Raw genomic sequence first — 20,024 nt, 5'->3', positions numbered from 1 at the left:
TGGGGTTTTGCTCTTGGGGAAAAATGATTGAGCATCCAGAAAAGATAAGATCACTGTCCCATTTGAGGATAGATGATAGGAATGCCAGAGGGAGAATAATGCACAAAAAGTGGTGAGAGTACAATGATATACTTAATACATTGTGTAATTTTGCTTTTGGTCTAGATAAATTGCTGCAGGCAAGTGTTTTCTTAATTATCAATAAAGTAGATATCTAGCCTGATCAAAAACGTTAAGAAACTGGAACAGAAATAGTATATCATAATGTTTTATAATATGATATAATACCATGTGATTCTGGAACGTAGATTCAAAATTGGTATCTTAGTGTGTTCAATAGTATCTTTTTTTTTAAAAAAAGATTTTATTTAGAGAGAGAGAGTGAGCGAGCACGAACGGGGAGGGGCAGAGGGAAAGGGAGAAGGAGGCTCCCTGCTGAGCAGGAATCCTGATGGAGGATAGGCTCAATCCCAGGACTTTGGGGTCATGACCTGAGCCAAAGGCAGAGGCTTACCTGACTGAGCCACCCAGACGCCCCGGTGTTCAGTAGTATCTTAATTGGAAAAAAAAATGTATATTATTAATCTTGACATGGTAAAAGTAGTAAACTTATAAATAACTGAAAGCCAGGGAAGAAGAGCTGGAAGGATGTGTGAGTGCGTATTACATTTGATGGCTCTTGTAAATGACTTGGGTTATTATAGTAAGGATTATTAGTGTTTTATTTTTAACCATTTTTGAGCCAATTGAGTGCAATAGGCAAAGGACACCCCCCTCCTCAAAAAAATTAGACAAGATGGAGCTAGGAGATCATAGAGGTAGAATGCTGCTGGTAAAAGTCTCAGCTGTTAGTGTTTAGTATGTCTAGTCTGAGTCAAGTAAATAATTGACCGTATGTAATTTACTACAGTTATTATTATTTGGTAACATGTACTTTGTTTCCCCAAAAGTGTTCTACAAAAATACAAGTTTTAAGTTTATGTAGGGAAAGAATTCTCTGGTCATATGGGCCCAGTGAAGTTAAACAGGATTTAACTTTAAAGAGGTTAAATTTAAAGAGGTTCTTTACTTCAGAACCTCTTCAAGCCTTCATGTGCAGTTTGAATTTTTCAGAGAGGCTATATTATGTAGCTTCCCCCCCCCCCCAGATTGATTTGATTTAGGTGGGATTATGCAAAGTACCATTCTTTCACAGGGTCTATTGGGTATGTTGTTGCATAGTTGGCTTGAGTAGTCTCTGATCAGTTCTCTTAATATGATTAATAAATGGAGGCTTAAAGGGCTCCTGGCTGGCTCAGTCAGAGGAGCATACCACTCTTGGTCTCGGGGTCATGAGTTCAAGCTTCAGGTTGGGTGTAGAGATTACTAAAAAAATAAATTAAAAAAGAACAAATGGAGCCTTAATAAAAGAATACACAACAATATTGCTGTCAGTTACTTGCTCCTAGTTTAAAAAAAGGGAATTGAATTCAATGAAATAACAAATTTTTTTCCTTTTTTAGTGCTTAAAAAAAGATTTATAGTAAAGAATAGAGCAAACAGGATATACAAATATACTCAGCTTAGGCTAAATTTGCTTTTGGTTATAAAAATTTCTTTATGCATAGAGTTACATACATAATTTTATGTACATACATGTTATATATGTATACAATTGTAGGTATGGTTCTTATTTTTTCTTTATCTTTTTAAACTTTGTTCTGTCTTCTGTCTCCTCCTCCCCATAGCCTGTTTCTCCACAGGCTGTCTTCTGTCTCCTCCCCATAGCCTGTTTCTCCTACAGGCTGTCTTCTGTCTCCTCCTCCCCATAGCCTGTTTCTCCTACAGGTCACCTCCTACAGGGTGACCAATTTTGTAGCCGTGTGTATAGTCTTCTGTATTTTATAGATATATAATCTAGTAGATCAAGTATACTGACAGTTGTGTGTAATAATGGGGTTCCCAGCTAGTTTAGTGAAGGTAGGAAAGGGGAAGAGGTACAAACTTAAGAAATTTTAGGAGATAGAATCAGCAGCATTCAATTAATTGGAGATTGTACATAGGAGCAGAGTTGAAGATGACATTATCGTTTCTGTGTGGGTAGAATTACCAACTGGGGTAGCAGGCATAGCAGGATTAGGGAGAAGATAATCAGTTATGCTTTGGCCATGTTTATTTTGAGGCAATATGTGTGGATGTCTACAAGCAGCAGGACATGTGAGTTTAAAACTTGGGGAAGAAGGTTAAGTTGAGCTATAGTAGTATAGAGTAGTTTAGAGACTTCCAGATACAGTCTGTGATCTGTATACCTGTGAAAGAGCAGCTATAGCAGAAAAAGGATGATGAGATCGTTCGAAGGTGTAAGAAGTTATGATTAGAATAGGTTACTGGCATTTTCAGTTTTCAGGTAAGATAATTTCATGGTTTAAGGTGTAGCCCTAGTAGGTAGGGTGAGGTTGAAAGTAATTGGATTTAGGAAGTCTAGGTATTAGAAACCATATTTTAGGTATTAGATACATCACCTGTATGGAAACTGAAATTTAGCAAGATTATAACAGATGAGAAGAAGTGGAAAATTATGACTGAGATCCCAAACGCTTTAATGAGTGAAGGGGAGTCAGTTAAGATACAGTGATAAGCAGTAATTCAGGGTGATAAGGTTGGATTGATTGCATGAACCTCTAAAGATAATGAGCTTTCTCCCAAGGGTGGAAGAGTAAATGGTCTTGAAGCAGAAACTGAGTCAGGAGAATCTCAACTCTTCTTTCTGTTGTCTTGTTCAGTGGAGCGTTAAAGAACTAGTAATTTTAAAAAGAGAGAGATTGCGTGATTATGCCCTCTGTGGTGAGTCAGATTTCAATTCAGCACTCTTCTGAAAGGTGAAGATGGTAGGGCATTTTGTATACCTTGGAATGGAGGTATATCTAAGGTATTGGGAAAGCGTCAGGTCATTATAGTCAGTAGAGGTAGTGTGTCAGTTAAATTAATAACAGTAAAGGGATGATGATGAGAGTTATGATGGGACATTGAGGAATGAGGTGTATCTTTATTGTTTGGTATTTAAGAGTTTTAGGGAATATAGTCACATGGTTAAAATGACAGTAACAAAAAAACCCTGGAGTGTAAAACTTTTTGTGGGTCAAGACTTAAGAATGGATGATACCACATAATGAGGAAGGGACTTAGAAATTACAGTGATAAAAGTACAACATAAAGAGCAGTCACTTTTAGCTTACTTTGATATTAAGTTAGTGCATTACATAGGGTGATACTTTGTTGTAAGTGGAATATGCTTTTTAAATTTGTTTATTGCTAGTATGTTCACCATTCACTAGGAAGAAAGCAGAAGATGACAGCTTTCCTATAACTACCAGGTGAAGGTGGTATTATTATTATTATCATTTTTAAAGATTTTATTTATCTGACAGAGAGAGACAGCGAGAGTGGGAGCACAAGCAAGGGGAGCGGGAGAGGGAGAAGCAGGCTTCCTGCCAAGCAGGAACCCCAACCGTTTTCGATTTTTGATGGCAGAGTGCGGGGCAGAGGATAGTAACCAGTTATTTGAATTCAGTTATTACAGGCTTTTACTCTATTTGTAAACACTTTTTTTTTTTTTGCTTTAAAAAAGGATATAATGTTCATCCTGCAGTGTTTTTTCTTCCTGCAGCTTTTAAACTCACATTAATGACAGTCTGTTTTCCTGTTATTTAGTTTTTTGTGTTATCAATTTTATTTTTTTTAAAAGATTTTATTTATTAGAGAGAGAGCGAGAGAGAAAGAGCATGGGGGGGCGGGAGGGTCAGAGGGAGTAGCAGACACCCCACTGAGCAGGGAGCTGTATGCGGGACTTGATCCTGGGACTCCCAAGATTGTGACCTGAGCTGAAGGCAGTTGCTCAACTGACTGAGCCACCCAGGTGCTCCTGTTCCCAATTATTTTTGTGTGTATAATCAATAGCTTTCTTAAAACTAATTCGAGTAGCATTTAACTCTTACGGTAAGAAATCTACATTTATTCCTGAGGTATCTGATAGACTTTAATATGTAATACATGTAAAGAGATTTTTATACCAAAATGCCTGTATTTGAGAGTGAATGTATTAAATCCAAATGACTTATCCTTTTTATATTACTGATATTGTTATGTTGATTATTTATGATGTTAATATACTTGATAGTACAATCATTTATCACCTAAACTTTAGGAATGCCTGAAGTGATGTTTAAGTGGACATTTAGCTGAAACGAAGCAACATGTTTTGGCCTGATACTGCCACTGAAGCTGAATTTTCACTTTCTTTAATTTAAATATTATTGTGTTATTAAATAAATGTTATTCTGTACCTACTGTCTTGTAAATTTAGTAGTAGGTCTTGAATATCTTGCACAAATAGATTTATATTCTTTTTAAAGGCTACATGGTATTCCCTCTTATATGGTTATACCATTGTTTATATATCTGTTTCTGTATTGGTGGATATTTAGGTTATTTCCAATGTGTTATTTTTATAAAGAGTGCTGCAAGATATTATTTTTATATCTTTCTGAGCTTTTCTGTATATAATTTTTTAGATGATATTTTTATAAGTGGTTGAATTATTGGGTCCTGCCTTTACTGAGATCTGTGTGCCTCCCAACTCTCAGAGTGATTGGATATTTGAGATGAAAAAAGAACTGTCCAGTATCCACGATTATAGAGTATAACTTCATGCCAAAGTTCATACTGTTAGCCATTCTTGTTTGAATTTTTTCTTTGCCTTCTTCCTAATACAGAGATGTAGAGTATGATTTCAAAGCCTGGCTATACTTTTTTCTCAATTTCATTTTTCTCTTTTCATTGCCAGAATTGTCCTCTTGCCATATCAGCTGCTTTTTTCATTGATACTGTCTTTTCAGTTTTGTCTAAATATTTTCAATAGTAGTTACTCTCATTTCTTATATATTTGAAACTAAAATTCACTCAGATTAAATGATCCTAAACTTTATGTAAGTTCGTTCCTACCTGGGTATCTGTTCCTATATATTTAAACATTTAGCATAGACTATTTGAGATAGGAAATTTTTTCTGTTTAATTCTCAAATGATAATAAAACTCAGTAAACAGAGCTTCTTCTGTATTCTTCAAACATTTTGGTTAGTAGAGATTTAGCATATTCCGCTGAGTATTCTTCTTCTTCTTAAAAGATATGTATTACAATTAATTCCTACCACAGTTATAGTCCCCAAGGTATATTCAGTTTTTGGGTTATTAGACTTTAAAACCTTCCTCTTACTTATCAGAGCTTGCACTCTTTCATTTAAATGAATTTAATACCTGAAGTCTTTACTCTTTTGATTCTAGAATATCCACTGATATCTTTGTGGAAATTTGGTATTATTATATCATTTATCTCATTAAAATTAGCCTTCTTGAAATATTTTATTATTTAGACAAATGTAATACAACAGCAACTGTTGTTTATCTAGAGATACTGCATTTCATTGAACAGAATTGCTCTACATTTTTTTTACTTCTGTGTATATTCAGTTTAATTGTATTTGGTTATAACTATGATAAAAAGAATTTTTCTAACACACAAAATGAATTGTAGTCACTTAAATGCAGAGTTCTGAATCATATCTAAAACAAGGAGTTGTCCAAGATAGCTTTTTCTGATAACCCACTCTTTCATTTATGCACCATTTCTTGATCATCTATATATTAATTAGCTTTGTGTTCTGTAAGCAGTGGAATACACATCTAATAGCAACTGCACGAAATAGAGGTTTTATTTTTCTGACATAACAAGGAATTTGAGGTAGGCAGTTGCTGGTATTAATGGTTCTGCTTAATAAGGGTTTAGGAGCTGAACACTTTCTACCTTTCCTTCTACCATACTGTCTGTGCTTGTGCCTGTAAGCCTCATGATATCAAGACGGCTACTGCACCTTGGACATCACATCTTTGTTCTAGACAAAGGGGAGGGAAGAAGGTAGAAGAGCAAAAGGTTAGGCCAGCTACATCTGTTTTCCTTTATCAAAAGCAAGCCGAAGTCTTCCAGGAACACCTTTCAGAACTTCTCCTATCTCTTTGCCCAGAATGTCCCATGGCTATTCAGATGCTAAGGATGCTGGAAAAGAGAGGATTTATCTTTACTATCTGGGTAGTGGCAGAAAACAAGAGAGGGCGGGGTTTAGGTATTTGAATTCTGTAATGTTTTTATACATGAAATTAATAGCTTTAAATAACTAATTACTGTTGTATTCCACAAAAAGATTTTTTTAAAAGTAAGCTCTATACTCAACATGGGGCTTGAACTCACAACCCTGAGATCAAGAGTTGCATGCCCTACCAACTGAGCCAGCCAGACACCCCTGTTTCACTCTTGGAATAAATATATATATTCACTCATTAGTTATAAGACTTTGGGGAAGAGACGTTGGGTTAGTCAATCCGTATTATTTGTCACAGTCTATTAAATATAGTTGTTACGCAATGTCAAAAGCCTGGTTTAACTGCATTAGTACCTTGTGAGTTAGGCAAGTTATGTTTTAGGTTCCTCATCTTTTAAGTGAAAATAATAGGTTTTTTTTTGTGAGAGGTAAAGATGATAATTCATGTAAAGTGCTTAGCGTAATACGTAGCTTTACAGTAATCAATGCATATATGTTGTATTGTTTGTATTTTTAAATTATTATTTATTTTATTTTGTGTTAGGATTAAAAAAATTGAACTAGTACCGAAATATAGAGTAAAAAAGTTTCTCCCAACTACTATTAACTGATTGATTTGTAATCATATTAGATATCTGCTGCTGCGTCATAAATTCTCCCAGAACTTTGCAGCTTAAAACAGTAATAAATACCAGCTCACGGTTTCTGTGGGTCAGGAATTTGGGAGCAAATTGGGTGGACAGTTCTGACTTAGAGTCTGTCATGGGGTTGCATTTCAGATGTTTGCTGAGGTTGTAGTCATCTAAAGGCTCAAGTGGGGCTGGAGGACCTGCTTCCAAGGCTACTTACATGATTGGCAAGTTGGTGCATGCTGTTGGCTGGAGACCTCAGTTCCTCTCCAAATGGGCCTTTTGTATAGCTGCTTTAATATCTTCATGACATGGTGACTGAATTTTTCTTAGAATGAGTGATACAAGGGAAGCCATTAAGTTCTTAATGACCTAGCCTTGAAAGTTATGCTGGACTTGTGGACTGGATTGTAGAGGAAGGGACAGGACAGTTTGATTACTTTTGATTGTTCATATTTTCTTTTTTCCTAAAATAAATCTTAATTTAAGATGCCTTTTTCTTTGATTATTATAGTCTGTGAATCATAGAAAGGAACTTATGAAAAACAAATAGGTTACTTTAAACCATTCACCTGAAAATTTGAAAGGCCTACTAAATGTTTGCCTAAAACATAGATAATTCTGTGATATTCATATAATAAGCTCAAGAACACAATTATATTATCCAGTGTTTCTCAAAAAAGCTTTTGAAGAATGTTATTCCTTGAAAAGCTCTTATCAGAAGAAAAGAAAAGAAAAAAGATTCCATCGTTAAGTAAATTTTGGGAAATCCATTCATTGGTTATATGTCTTTTTGAGACATATATAGTAGCATATCGCTGGGAATTCTATCCTGTAAACATCTCTAGCCTTGTTAATCCAGTATTTCTCAGACTTCATGGAAACTTTTTGCTTAATACTGCTTTTGTAGACATGTCATTGTAGTTCAGTGAAATTTCTAAGTTCTTATGAAAGGTACAATGAACGGTGAGAGATGAAATGTTATTTGTTACTTTTTAGTACTCTTGGGGATTTTGAAAACTATAAGGATGATAGTTCATTATCAGTAAAATATGCTTTTTGAGTAATTTATAGATAATGAAATTTTTCTTCTAATTTCCTTGTATTCCGTGACTTTGCCATCTTAATTCTACATTGTTGCCTCTAGTTGGAGGATCTTTTCTCTTGTCTTTAGTACAAATGACAATGCTTGAGCTTTTTTTTTTTTTTTAAGATTTACTTTAAATTTTAGGTTTATTTAGACATTCAGTTAAATTCACCCTTTTTAGGTGTATAGTTTTATGAAGTTAAATTTGGCAGATGGATACATTTGTGGATCCAGTAAATCAAGATACCGAAAATTTCATTACCTCCGAAAAGTCTTCTCATGTTTTTTTGTGGTTAATTCTGTGCCTCTGTCCCCAGCTCCTGGCAACCACTGAATTCAATTTCTCTCCCTATACTTTTGCCTTTTCCAGAATGTCATATAAATGGAATCATATACTATGTAGCTTTTGTGTCTAACTTCTTTGACTTGGCATAATGTTCTTGATATTAATTCGCCTTGCTAATGCTATCAGTAACTTGTTCCTTATTACTGCTGATTAGTATTCTGTTGTATGGTTGTACCACAACTTGTTTATCCATTTACTAGCTGGTAGACATTGAATCTTTATAGTTTTTGGTGATTATAATAAAGCTTCTGTAAATATTCATGTATAGATCTTTATGGGGACAAATGCTTTATGAAATGGGTTGTCAGGATCAATAGGTCTTTCTGCTCTGTTATATTCAACATGAGACTTATGGCATAGATTCCAAGACAGCTACTCTAGTTCTTGCCGTTTTTCAGTAGCTTATGTAAGTGTAAGGAGGAAAGTTGCAAAGATGAGTTGTGTTCTTTCCTTTAAGAGTAATAGCCCAGCAGTTGCACATATTACTGCCTGTCCTCTTTGGTCAGAACTTGGTGACATGGCCAGTAACTTCAAGGAAAGTGAAACTTCTGGAAAGTGAAATTTTTTGCCTGGGCCTCATGTACCAAACTAGAAACTCTTGTTATGGAAGAAGAAAATGTAAATTGGGAGACATTACAACCTGTGCCACACCGTTGTATTTTTCCTTCAACTTCTCCCTATTAGTAAGTTTCTAGTGACTATAAACATGTATAGGGTCGCATTCACTTAGGGATGGATTTTTAGGGATAAATTGGATACCTTGACATTAGCACTTTTAAATAAAAGTAAATACATCTTTGAAGGATGTACATAAATAAAAGAAGCTTACTTTTTACTTGGCTTGTTTTACAAACAAGTAGACAGGTCCAGAGATAAAAGGTGATTTGTCACAAGAAATAGAAAATATCTAGTTAGGGGCATAGGCTGTGATTGTACTCTGTCCAGTTTTCTGCTATATCTTTGAGGAAAAATTTAGCAAGATTCCAGGGAAAATATAGCTTTACTTTGAAGTATTAGAATTTTCTATGTATTATAGTCTTTCCAGTTATATAAATCTTTTGAAGAGAAGATAATTATTTTTGGTCCGTATGTGTTTCTTTGTTTTCTGAAAATACAAGTGACTTAGGTTTAGTGACATTTTAGCTTATTTTATTAATATAACCACTGATGAAAGCAATCATCATGCCCAATTAAAATCCTAATTCAAAACTTGTGAAGGTTTATTTGAATTCTTTGAATAATATGCTTTAAAATTTCTATAATCTTGTACATTAAACTATAACCTATAGAAAGCATGTTATGCCACCCTGAAGGTTGCTATAAAAATTGTTTATGAAGTTCAGGCCAAGACTAAAATATGTTGAAATGGAGAGTTGTGAAAAATGTTCTATATAGCATAGGAGACCAAATCATGCTAAAATGCAGAAAAAGACTATACATCAGTTTCTAGGCTACATTATTCAAAAAAATACAACCATAAAAAAGGTAATAAGATTACATTTTCACATTTCACGGCTAGTAAAGTGCATTAGGCTGCTCAGATATTCATAACTTACTGTGACATTTGGGAAGATTACATTTTGTAGTGCAGAGCCATTACTACAGCTCAGATAATAACTAGCCAATGCCTAGACTTGGATTATGATCCTTGTCATTGAAAACAAATTTGTGTTTTGAAGGTTGATCAGCTTCAAATAACTATTAGAAAGGGTTAACATGACATACTGTAGACCCTGTGCATGCTTTTTAGGTATAATAGATATGCATACATATAGTATATCAAATATGCCACACATTTGTATGTACCAATTTCTGCCATCAATTTTCTCCTTGAAAGGTATATTTTATAATATTTAAAGCAATGGAGAAATATTTAAAACACCTGTCTGGATACTGCACTCACACTGTAAACTCAATTTAAAAGCTGGTGAAGTATTTGGGTTTTTTTGGAAATTACTTTCAAAAATTAATTCTGTAGCTTCATGTAAGGGTGGTTACTGGTGGAAATAAACACAGATTAAAATGGAAGATTGATGTAAGTAGTATTAGGGTAAAGGTAAGGTCTCCTAAATTAGTTGCAACTAGATTTTTGACCTGTTTAGACCTATGTGGGGTATGTCCAAACACGTATGTACTAAAAACTCTCCCTTTGCTCTTTCCCCCCAGATGCTCTGTTGCCTTTTCAGAGCCAATCACTATTTAGTTTCTTTTGTGTCATTCTTATGTGTATGGCTACGCATATACATGTTTTACATTCATATTGTAGCCTCCCTTTCACATTTTTTTCCGTCTTGATTTTCTCACCTAAATGTATTTTAGAGATTTTTTCATGTCAGATGGAGCTGCCTCATTCTTTACATTGGCTGCATCATATTCCATTATATAGTCATATACGACTTTATTAACTATTACCTGATAATGTTTTTTGGGGGATTGTTGCTTTTATTTTCTGCTCAAAATGTGTTACAATGAAGTTCTTGTATCCAACATCATTACCTAAATGTATCTGTAGGATAAATTTCTAGTTGTTAAGGTAGCTATTTGTGTGTGGCTTCTTCTATTTAACATAATTCCTTTGAGGTCAGTATGTCTATCAATCTATACCTACCTACATACCTACCTACCTATCTTTTGCAAGAGGAGATTGACTTATATTAGTAGCTGTGTCAGTAGTTCCAGTACTTTTCTCATTTATAGTAATTTTTCAGTTGAAGTACTTGGTTTTCCAGATATATATCACATCATCTCAAAGTAATTGTAATTTAAATTCCTCCATTCTTATATTTATATGTTCCTGCCTTTTGACTAAATGTATCTTCTGTGCCTCCAGAATAATATCAAATGATATCAAATGATATCAAATGATAATGATGATAGTCACATCCTAACTTGTGTCTGACTTTCATGAGGCTCATTCATTCCAGCTTTCCTATGTGAGCATGATGCTGACTTTTCAGGTGTGATTGATATATTTTATTATTAAAGGAAGTCTTTTACAACTAATAATAAAGTATGTTGGAAATATAAAACCACCATTTAGCAATGCCACAGTAATAACAGTTTCAGGTAAGATCTATCAATGGATGCATAAAACTGGAATAAACTATTTGGTTGTGTCTTACTCTTTCATGAGCTACTAGATTTTGTTGTGCAAGGTATGACAAGAAACAAGATACTTGCATAGTCTCAAGGTGTTTTCCACAAGATGAATAATAATTTAAACATGAAATATAATTTTATAATTTATTTATAATTTATTTATTTATTCATTTAAAGATTTTATTTTTTGAGAGAGAGAGTGTGTGAGAGAGAGAGAGCATGAGCAAGGGAGAAGGAGAGGGAGAAGCAGACTTCCCTGCTGAGCAGGGAGCCCGATGCCAGACTCCATCTCAAGACTCTGAAATCATGACCTGAGCCGAAGGCAGATGCTTAACTGACTGAGCCATCCAGGCGCCCCTATAGTAACTTTAAAATGGAAAAAAATCTGACAAACACCATCTTAAACAAGTGATCAAAGCTAACTTTACCAATAGTGAGGCATATTTACATGAGGTACCATTGAAATGATGTGCTAAGGACATACATCACTTCTGGGATACTTCTGCTAAAAATGCATAACCTGAATTTAAATCTGAAAAATGTCTATATTGGAAGAGTCTATAAAATATCTGGCAAATATACTTCAAAAGCTTCAAAATCATGAAAGTCATGAAAATGCCTGTGCAATGGTCTCAGTATGGAGAAGACCAAAGGGATGCTGATCATGGATCAGAAAAAGGACTTTAGTGTGACAAGTGGCAACCTTTGAGTAAGATCTGTAGAATTGTAAGTAGTATTTTATCAATGTTAAGTTTATGGTTTTAATGATTTTATTATGATTATATAATATGCTCACATTTGGGGAAGCTGAGTAAAGGGTATACAGGAATTCTATATTGCAGCTTTTTGAATGTTTTGAAGTTATTTCAGGATGAAAAGTTAAAGACAGGACAAGCAGATAATATTCACAAAACCAAATAAAACATAGTTTTTACGTAGTTAACAGAATTTTTGTGTGGACTAGGGAACTAAACATATATACTTTATAGCCACGATCATGTAGCTAGGGGAATTGGCCCAATGACACCAGGGGGCTCTTTTAGCAGAATCCCAGCTCTCCTTTGCTTATGCTTGATGTTCCTGATGATACAAAGAACTGTACATTAAAATCTCTGCCAGAGCTTTCCCAGAAGAATCAAATGCTTTTACCACTGCACTAGCCAGGAATTCCTATCTCCCTACATGCAGATACTGCCTCATGTTGTTCATTTTTTCCATTTTTTTTTTCTCTTGCCAGTGTGTATCTTTGGAAGAACGTGGGAAACATCAATCCTTTGCTACAAGGAGTTTTAATTGATTTTCTAATTCTGAACTTTCCCTCCTTTTCTGGAGTAAACTCTATTTGGTTATGTCTGTTATTCTTTTATGAGCTGTTGGATTTTGTTTTGTAAAGTTCACTTTCTCCTAATTTTTGACCACTTTTTGGGTGTTGGAATGCATAATGAAAAACCAAGACATATTTAGAAGGACAGGAGTGTAGGTGAATCATGTATGTAGTATTTCTGACAGATATCTCTTAGAAATCTAGTTAATAAGGATAGCTCTGCAAAGATAATTCTAAAAGTATTTTAATTCCTTTAAACACTTGGGATTTGTTAAAATTAAAAAAAACTCCTCTGTGGGAGGATGCTGTGAGTGAGGTGGCACTGTGGGGATAGGTCAGTATATCTTTTTCTGGATGGATTTTTTGATTGTATTAATGAAATAAATTTTCTTTATTACTTCTTTGGGTGTATGATTTTATTTAAGTTATCCTAGTTATTGACAGGGAAGGAAGGGGATTAAAATCGGTAGGTAAAATAAACTAGGAATTTGGCAAATAGAAGCTCTAAGTTCTGTGTCCACTCTGAGCATTTTTAGCTTTTCATTTCTGTTGTGAGCTGGTATTTTGTATAAGCACAAAACACTTCTAGGATGCTGTGGATAGTTCATAGAGTTCATAATTCATAAATACTGAATTAGAGCAGTTACAGAGCTTAAAGTTAGATCTTTGTTGGTATCAGGGCAGTAGGTAGTGATTTACCAAAGACATCCTGTATTTGTTTCTGTTGAAAAATTTTTATATTGTAAGTCTTGCTTGACTTTGTGTTATCTTAACTTGAAGGTTTCTTTAGAATCTTTATTTTTTAGAGGTGTGTGTGTGTGTGTGTGTGTATGGACCCTTTGTTGTAGAGGGTAGAGAAGAATGTATATGCTGCCAACCTAAAGCTTAGGAGTGTGCTCTAGTTATATCGGAAAAGCACTAATGTTTTTATTTTTTTCCCCCCTTTTTGGAAGCTGGTAGGAGGGCAGTTTGATTTGGAAATGAATTTCATTATCCAAGAAGGTGAGAGTATCACCTGCATGGTGGACCTACTAGAAAAATGTGACATTACTTGCCAAGCAGAAGTCTGGAGCATGTTTACAGCAATTCTGAAGAAAAGCATACGAAATCTTCAAGTCTGCACCGAAGTAGGCCTTGTTGAGAAAGTGCTTGGGAAAATTGAAAAAGTTGACAATATGATAGCAGGTATGATTTTTTTCTGTAGTACAGGGGGTGTGAAGAAATAAAGTTTGAGTCTTAAATACTGTATTTCTCTTATTTAGTAATATTTATTTCAGAAATATTTGAGCATCTAACTTGTGTGTGTGACTTTAGTGTTCAAACTCTTAAATAAGCACATTATATTTTAATCGTTGAAGAAATATAAATTGATTGTTTTATTGTTTTCTTTTGTTTCCAGATCTTTTAGTTGACATGTTGGGAGTGCTGGCTAGCTATAATTTGACTGTTCGAGAACTAAAGCTGTTCTTCAGTAAACTTCAAGGAGATAAAGGACAATGGGTAAAAAAACTGAATACCCTTTGATATTTGAAAGTATCCCTCTCCTCAAACACATTAGTGGCTTTTATGCAACTGTTATTATTATACTGGGGTAAATGTCAAATTGAAGGGAAGAGATCAATTAAAGTAGCGTGTAGGTCTGTACAGCTACTTTTGCCATGACCCGACACAGGTACAGACCAAGAGAACTGGGTGTTCCGGGCAGGCTAAAACTTGACCCTTCTTCAAGTTGTTGGTCTTCAAATGTATATTTAACATTTATTAGAGGAAAAGGGTAAGGACAGAGAAGGAAGAGTGTTAGGTAGCAGCACGTAGATTCTCTATTGACCTGAGTAGTTCAGCTGTAGCCCTTAAACTTGAATAACCCACTCAGCGAACACAAGCTGTGCAGTTAATTGGATCCACCCTCCACAGAGTCAGTGGTCCTTTTCAATGAATGGCAATAGTGGTCAAGTTATTTTGAACTCCAGTTGCCTTAGCAAACTGTTTCTTCCTACCACTTTGTTACTTACCTCTTAGAGGAATATTAATAAATATTTTCTCCATTTTTGTTGCATTTCTAGGCTTATTTTAGTGCCCTTTAGAGATCATTGCCCAAAGCACCGCTCAGCCACACCTGATCCTTAATTTAGCTCTGTTGAAATATATTTAAATTGGTGTGTTGCAATTGTATACTCTGTTGTGTTAAAGTGGTTAGACTTGAACGTTTTATCAAGCTTTAGTTCTCTGGCTGCTTTAAGATTTCATCATTAGGGGTGCCTGGCTGGCTCAATGGGTAGGACATGTGACTCTTGATCTCAGGGTCTTGAGTTCATGCCCCATGTTTGGTGTGGAGGTTACTTAAAAAAAAAAAAAATTTCATCCTTAATTTTTACCAATTTGGTTATGTTTCTTGGTGTGGTTTACCTTGTGTTTATTCTTATTACAGTTCTGGTATCTGTGCATTTATAATATAATTTTCAGCAAATTTGGAAACATTTTAGTCATTATTTCTTCAAATATCATTTTCTCATCCCTCCATCCTTTTTTGGGACTCTAATTACATGCATGTCAGCTCTCTTGATAGTGTCTAGTAGGTCACTAAGATCTTTTCACTTATTTTTAAAGCCTTTTCTTTTTGTGCTTCATTTTAGATTGCTTTTATTAATGTATTTTTAAGGAAACTGTTCTTTTCTTCTGCAGTGTGTTGATTCTATCCATTAAAAATTTTCAGATTTCACATTTTTTTATTTCTAAGAATTCTCTTTAATTCTTTTTAGTATCTTATTTTTCCTCATTATGTTCATGTTTTCCTTTAAATCCTTGGGACTGTTGAGCATATTTATAGTATAATAGTTGATTTCATGTTATTATCTACTAAGTCTATTATCTTTGTCATTTTCCAGATCAGTCTTTTACTCACTGATTTTGCTTCTGCTTATAGATCATATTTTCCTTCTTCTAATGCTAGTGATTTTAGATCGAGTGATGTTAGATATAGTGAATTTTTTCTCATTGAGTGCAGGATTTTGTCATATCCCTTTTCAGATTGTTAGACTGTTTTTCAGGCAGATAAATTATTTGTGGATCAACTTTACCCTTCCAGGCTAGTTTAAAAGTTTTCTTTTGGTCGGGTCCAGATTGGCTGTTATTCTAGGGCTAGTTTAGCCTCTTTACTCAGGCCTGATTCTATGACCCCAAGTCTCAGATATGGGATAAGAGGTAGTGTTAAGACCGTGGCCTCTTCACAGTGCCTAGTAGGGAAACAATTTCTGGCTCTATAGTAGCTGTGGGAATTCTTTGACTTACAGTTGTTAATATCTTGACCTCACTTTGTTCAGTTTTATAATAGGCTTGAATAGTTTGATATTAAGCCCAGGAGTCAGTGCAGATTTCTGAAACATCTTGTCTGCATAGCTCTTTTCTCTGTAGTATTCTGCCTTGAAGCTTTTATCTACCTCAGACTACCCATATTCCAGTTTGTGCCTCATCAAGTCAATGAGACCTTCAAATTCTATTTTGTTTCCCTCTTCCTGTGCAGTGATAGAAATTGCATGCTGGTAGAAAGTCTGGTGATCTCATGGCTCATTTTGTTTCCTTTTTCTCATGTATCACAGTCTTGAGCTATCTCTTCTTCCATGTCTAAAAATAGGTTTTGTTTCATACATTTTATCCAGTATTCTGGTTGTTTATGGTGCTTTGATAAGTCTAGGTCCTATTACTGTATCGTGTCGAGAAGAGGAAATACAGATCTTCTTCAGCTTACAGTGGGGTTCCATCCTGATAAACCCATTGTAAGTTGAAAATGTCAAAAGTCAAAAATGCATTTAATACACCTACCCTACCAAACAACATAGCTTAGCCTAACCTATCTTAAATGTGCTCAGAACACTTATATTAGCCTACGGTTGGGCAAAGTCATGTAACACAAAACCTGTTTTATAATATAGTGTTGAATATCTCGTGTAGTTTATTGAATACTGTATTGAAAATGCAAAACAGAATGGTTGTATTCGTACAGAATGGTTTGTAAGTGTATCAGTTTTTTACCCTTGTGATTTTGTGGCTGCTTGGGATCTGTGGCTTGCTGCCACTGCCCAGTGTCGTAAGAGTATTATACTGCATATTGCTAATCATGAGCCTGGGAAAAGATCAAACTTCAAAGTACTATTTCTACTGAATGCATAGAGCTTTTTCACCATTGCGAAGTAAAATTCTAAGTTGAACTGTCAGAAGTCAAGGTCGGTCTATATACTGGTTTCATTTTAGTTTTGATTTATATTCAGTGTATTTATTGTGAATGTATAATTAATACATTTTTGTCGGTGAATATAGAAAACTCTGAGAAAATAGCAGAGGTTATGAATAGATGTGTATTTATAGAGATAGAAATCCCACAACCAAATAAACACAAAATCACTAATAATTAGAGATGTTCAAATTAAAAAAATATTGATATGTCATCTTATGTCTATTAGTGTTAAGGATTATAAAGTTGGATAATAGCAAATATAATTGTGGTAGGGTTATTTTATTTAATTATTTTTTTTGGTGGGGGCTAACATTTATTAGCTGATTGGCAGCTTTGCTTTGTTTCAGCAAGTTAAGTCTTTGCATCAGTAGTTGAAACAAAATTATTTGATTCACTATTTTGAGAACTGTTTTCACACTAATGGTAGTAATGGTAGCACAAGATAGACTATAGGGGCGCCTGGGTGGCACAGTGGTTAAGCGTCTGCCTTCGGCTCAGGGCGTGATCCCAGCATTATGGGATCGAGCCCCACATCAGGCTCCTCTGCTAGGAGCCTGCTTCTTCCTCTCCCACTTCCCCTGCTTGTGTTCCCTCTCTCGCTGGCTGTCTCTATCTCTGTCGAATAAATAAAATAAAATCTTAAAAAAAAAAAAAAGACTATAGCCTACTTTTTAATTAGCTTACAGCAGAATTCTTTAAATCAAAAAGGAACATGGCTATGCTTAAATGACAGAATTGATGGGATTGATGTCTTTCCCCCTGTCACTTGCTGTGGTGGGCACATTAGAATATTGAAGCATAATTATAATTATCATGGCCAAGTGATTGCATCTAACTTCTGAGGGTTATGTTACATAGTGTTAGATTACACATCTTGTAGTTACATACATATTTTGATTTTTTCTATTTCAAATCCCATGTTTTGTTCCAGTTTTTATTTTATTTTATTTTCAAATCTTTATTTAAATTCTAGTTAGTTAAGATATAGTATAATACTGGTTTCAGGAGTAGAATTTAGTGATTTATCACTTAAGGAAAATAGGGATAGGGTTATTTTGAACCTGTATACTAGTGGTTGGAGTGAGCACTCATTTAGCCAACCTCGAGTAATCTACCACTACTTAGTCACATAAATTATACCCATATCCAGTGACTTGGTAATTTGCTCCTGAGTACATGTTCCATGAAATTCTCAGTTTTATAAGGAAGTACACATGAGGATGTTCAATGAAGCATTATTTTTGGTGGCAGTGAGTTGTCACCATGGGGACTTACCATTAGGAGAGTAGATAGGTAAAATGTATTGGATGCATCGAATAGATCATTATATAGCAGTTAGAATCGATGCAAAAGTTAATATGAGTAGATGCAAGAAGAAGAAGAAAGAAACAGATTCATATATCTAACCCAACATCATTTAAATTATAAGTACAGTCACACAAAAACATTTTTGAAGGAACACATAAAAATATCAAATACGTTTTTATACAGTTGCTTATGTGATTGGGAGTAGAGTGAGAATAGGTTTAGGGCATAAAGGGAGAAAATGATGAGCTGTTAATTAAACGAGCAAGGCCTTGGGGCACCCGACTGGCTCAGTTGGTGGAGCATGCAACTCTTGATCTCAAGGTTGTGAGTTTGAACCCCACATTGGGTGTAGAGATTACCTAAAACAAACAAACAAACAAAAAAAACCCCAAAACCGAAAAAAACTCAGACATTCATGGAATGGTTCTCTAAATGGAAATGCCATAATATTGTATTTTTATTTCTGACTGCAGAGTTATTTTTTGTTATTTCATTTTGGAATTTATTTTTAAAAATCAATACGATTGTGGTACTTGTTATTACACTTTTGTAATTGAGCAGTGTGGCTAATTGAAAATTTCTTGGTCACTTAAGAATAAAGCTCTCCACTTAACATTTAGCTAAAAGAATGCTGGACTCTTTTAGACATTTAGTAGATAGAGCAGATACCAAATAGGATGAAGGCAAGCCAGTGATTTCACTTGTAGTTTGACCCTGTTTAGCACTTTTAATGAAGAAGAATGTACTACACTTTATCCTGTTTGCTTATAAACTGACTAAAATGGTAATGTATATATGATTGTTCTTTGCTTTTCCTTGTAAATAATTTTCATTTTAGCTGTTGTTTCATGTATTAGAGGAGATTTGTGGGACAAAGAGGCATTAAATAAATGTAATGTTACAACTTTTTTATATGCTATCTAGTAAAGGTAATATTGTAGAATGAAATATGACAGGGAGATTGGATCCAGTCTCAGAGGTCAGGGAAGACTGCTATGAGGAAGTGACCATTAAGATGAGCTCTAAAAGATGGGTAAGATTTACTTAACTTAGTTAAGAGGGAAGGGAAGTAGGCCTAGTGAGAACATTTTAAGTCCAAGGAATAGTTTGTGCTCAGGCCCTGTTGTGGGAAGAAGGCAGAGAGGATCTGTGGATGAAGTGCAGAGAGAAGGGAAGATGGAACTGCAGACTGAGGCTAGTGAGGTAGATCGAGTATCTTGTGGGCTGTGTTAAGGCTTTTGGTTTTATTTTAAAGGCAATGGAAGCTGTTGGAGAGAAGCATAATAGAAAGGTAAAAGCATAGTGGTTAAAAGTATGGACTCTCAAGTCAGACAGTTTTGATCCCAGCTTTGCCATTTGCTACCTCTGTGACCTTGGACATGTTCTTCTGTCTCAGAGTCCTCTTCCATAAAATGGGATAATAAAGTACCACCTCTAGGATGGTTATAAGGTTAAAATATTTTTATTGTTTCTTGAAAACAGTCTTAAACAGTGTAATATAGTAAGCATTATTTGTGAAATTAAAAAGTGTTTTAAAGAGGGATGGGTGGTGGGCTGGTATAGTTTGTAATTTTAAAACATTTTTGCTGCAGTATGGAGAAGTTTCAGGTGTCAGGTGCATTTTATATTTCTTTAAAATAGTGAATATAATACGCTTTCTATATGCTTTTAGCTAACAGCATTATTTGGTTATTCTTGGGTATATTAAAGTATGAGTATATTAAAATAAGTATTTTTGTTTTATGGTGAATAATGTGTTTAATGAGTTGTTGATTATTTTCATAGCCTCCACATGCTGGGAAGTTGCTGTCTGTGTTAAAGCATATGCCGCAGAAGTATGGTCCTGATGCCTTTTTCAACTTTCCAGGA

At 34.7% G+C, this 20,024-nt stretch overlaps 1 protein-coding gene across 1 annotated transcript in view; it reads left to right on the top strand.

Moving 5' to 3' along the window:
- LRBA (LPS responsive beige-like anchor protein) overlaps positions 1–20,024 on the top strand; it is a 762,114-nt gene that overhangs the window by 71,360 nt on the left and 670,730 nt on the right. The window contains exons 3-5 of the mRNA XM_040626351.1: positions 13,570–13,801; positions 14,016–14,116; positions 19,941–20,024. The exon at positions 19,941–20,024 is cut by the window's right edge and continues 12 nt beyond it. Coding sequence (XP_040482285.1) covers positions 13,570–13,801; positions 14,016–14,116; positions 19,941–20,024 — 417 coding nt within the window. The remainder of the gene's footprint in view (positions 1–13,569; positions 13,802–14,015; positions 14,117–19,940) is intronic.

The sequence above is a fragment of the Ursus maritimus genome, unplaced genomic scaffold, assembly GCF_017311325.1.
Source record: "Ursus maritimus isolate PB19 unplaced genomic scaffold, ASM1731132v1 scaffold_11, whole genome shotgun sequence".
Lineage (NCBI taxonomy): Eukaryota > Metazoa > Chordata > Mammalia > Carnivora > Ursidae > Ursus > Ursus maritimus.
Note: the sequence above shows the minus strand (reverse complement) of the source record. Positions and strands in the feature narration are given on the sequence as shown.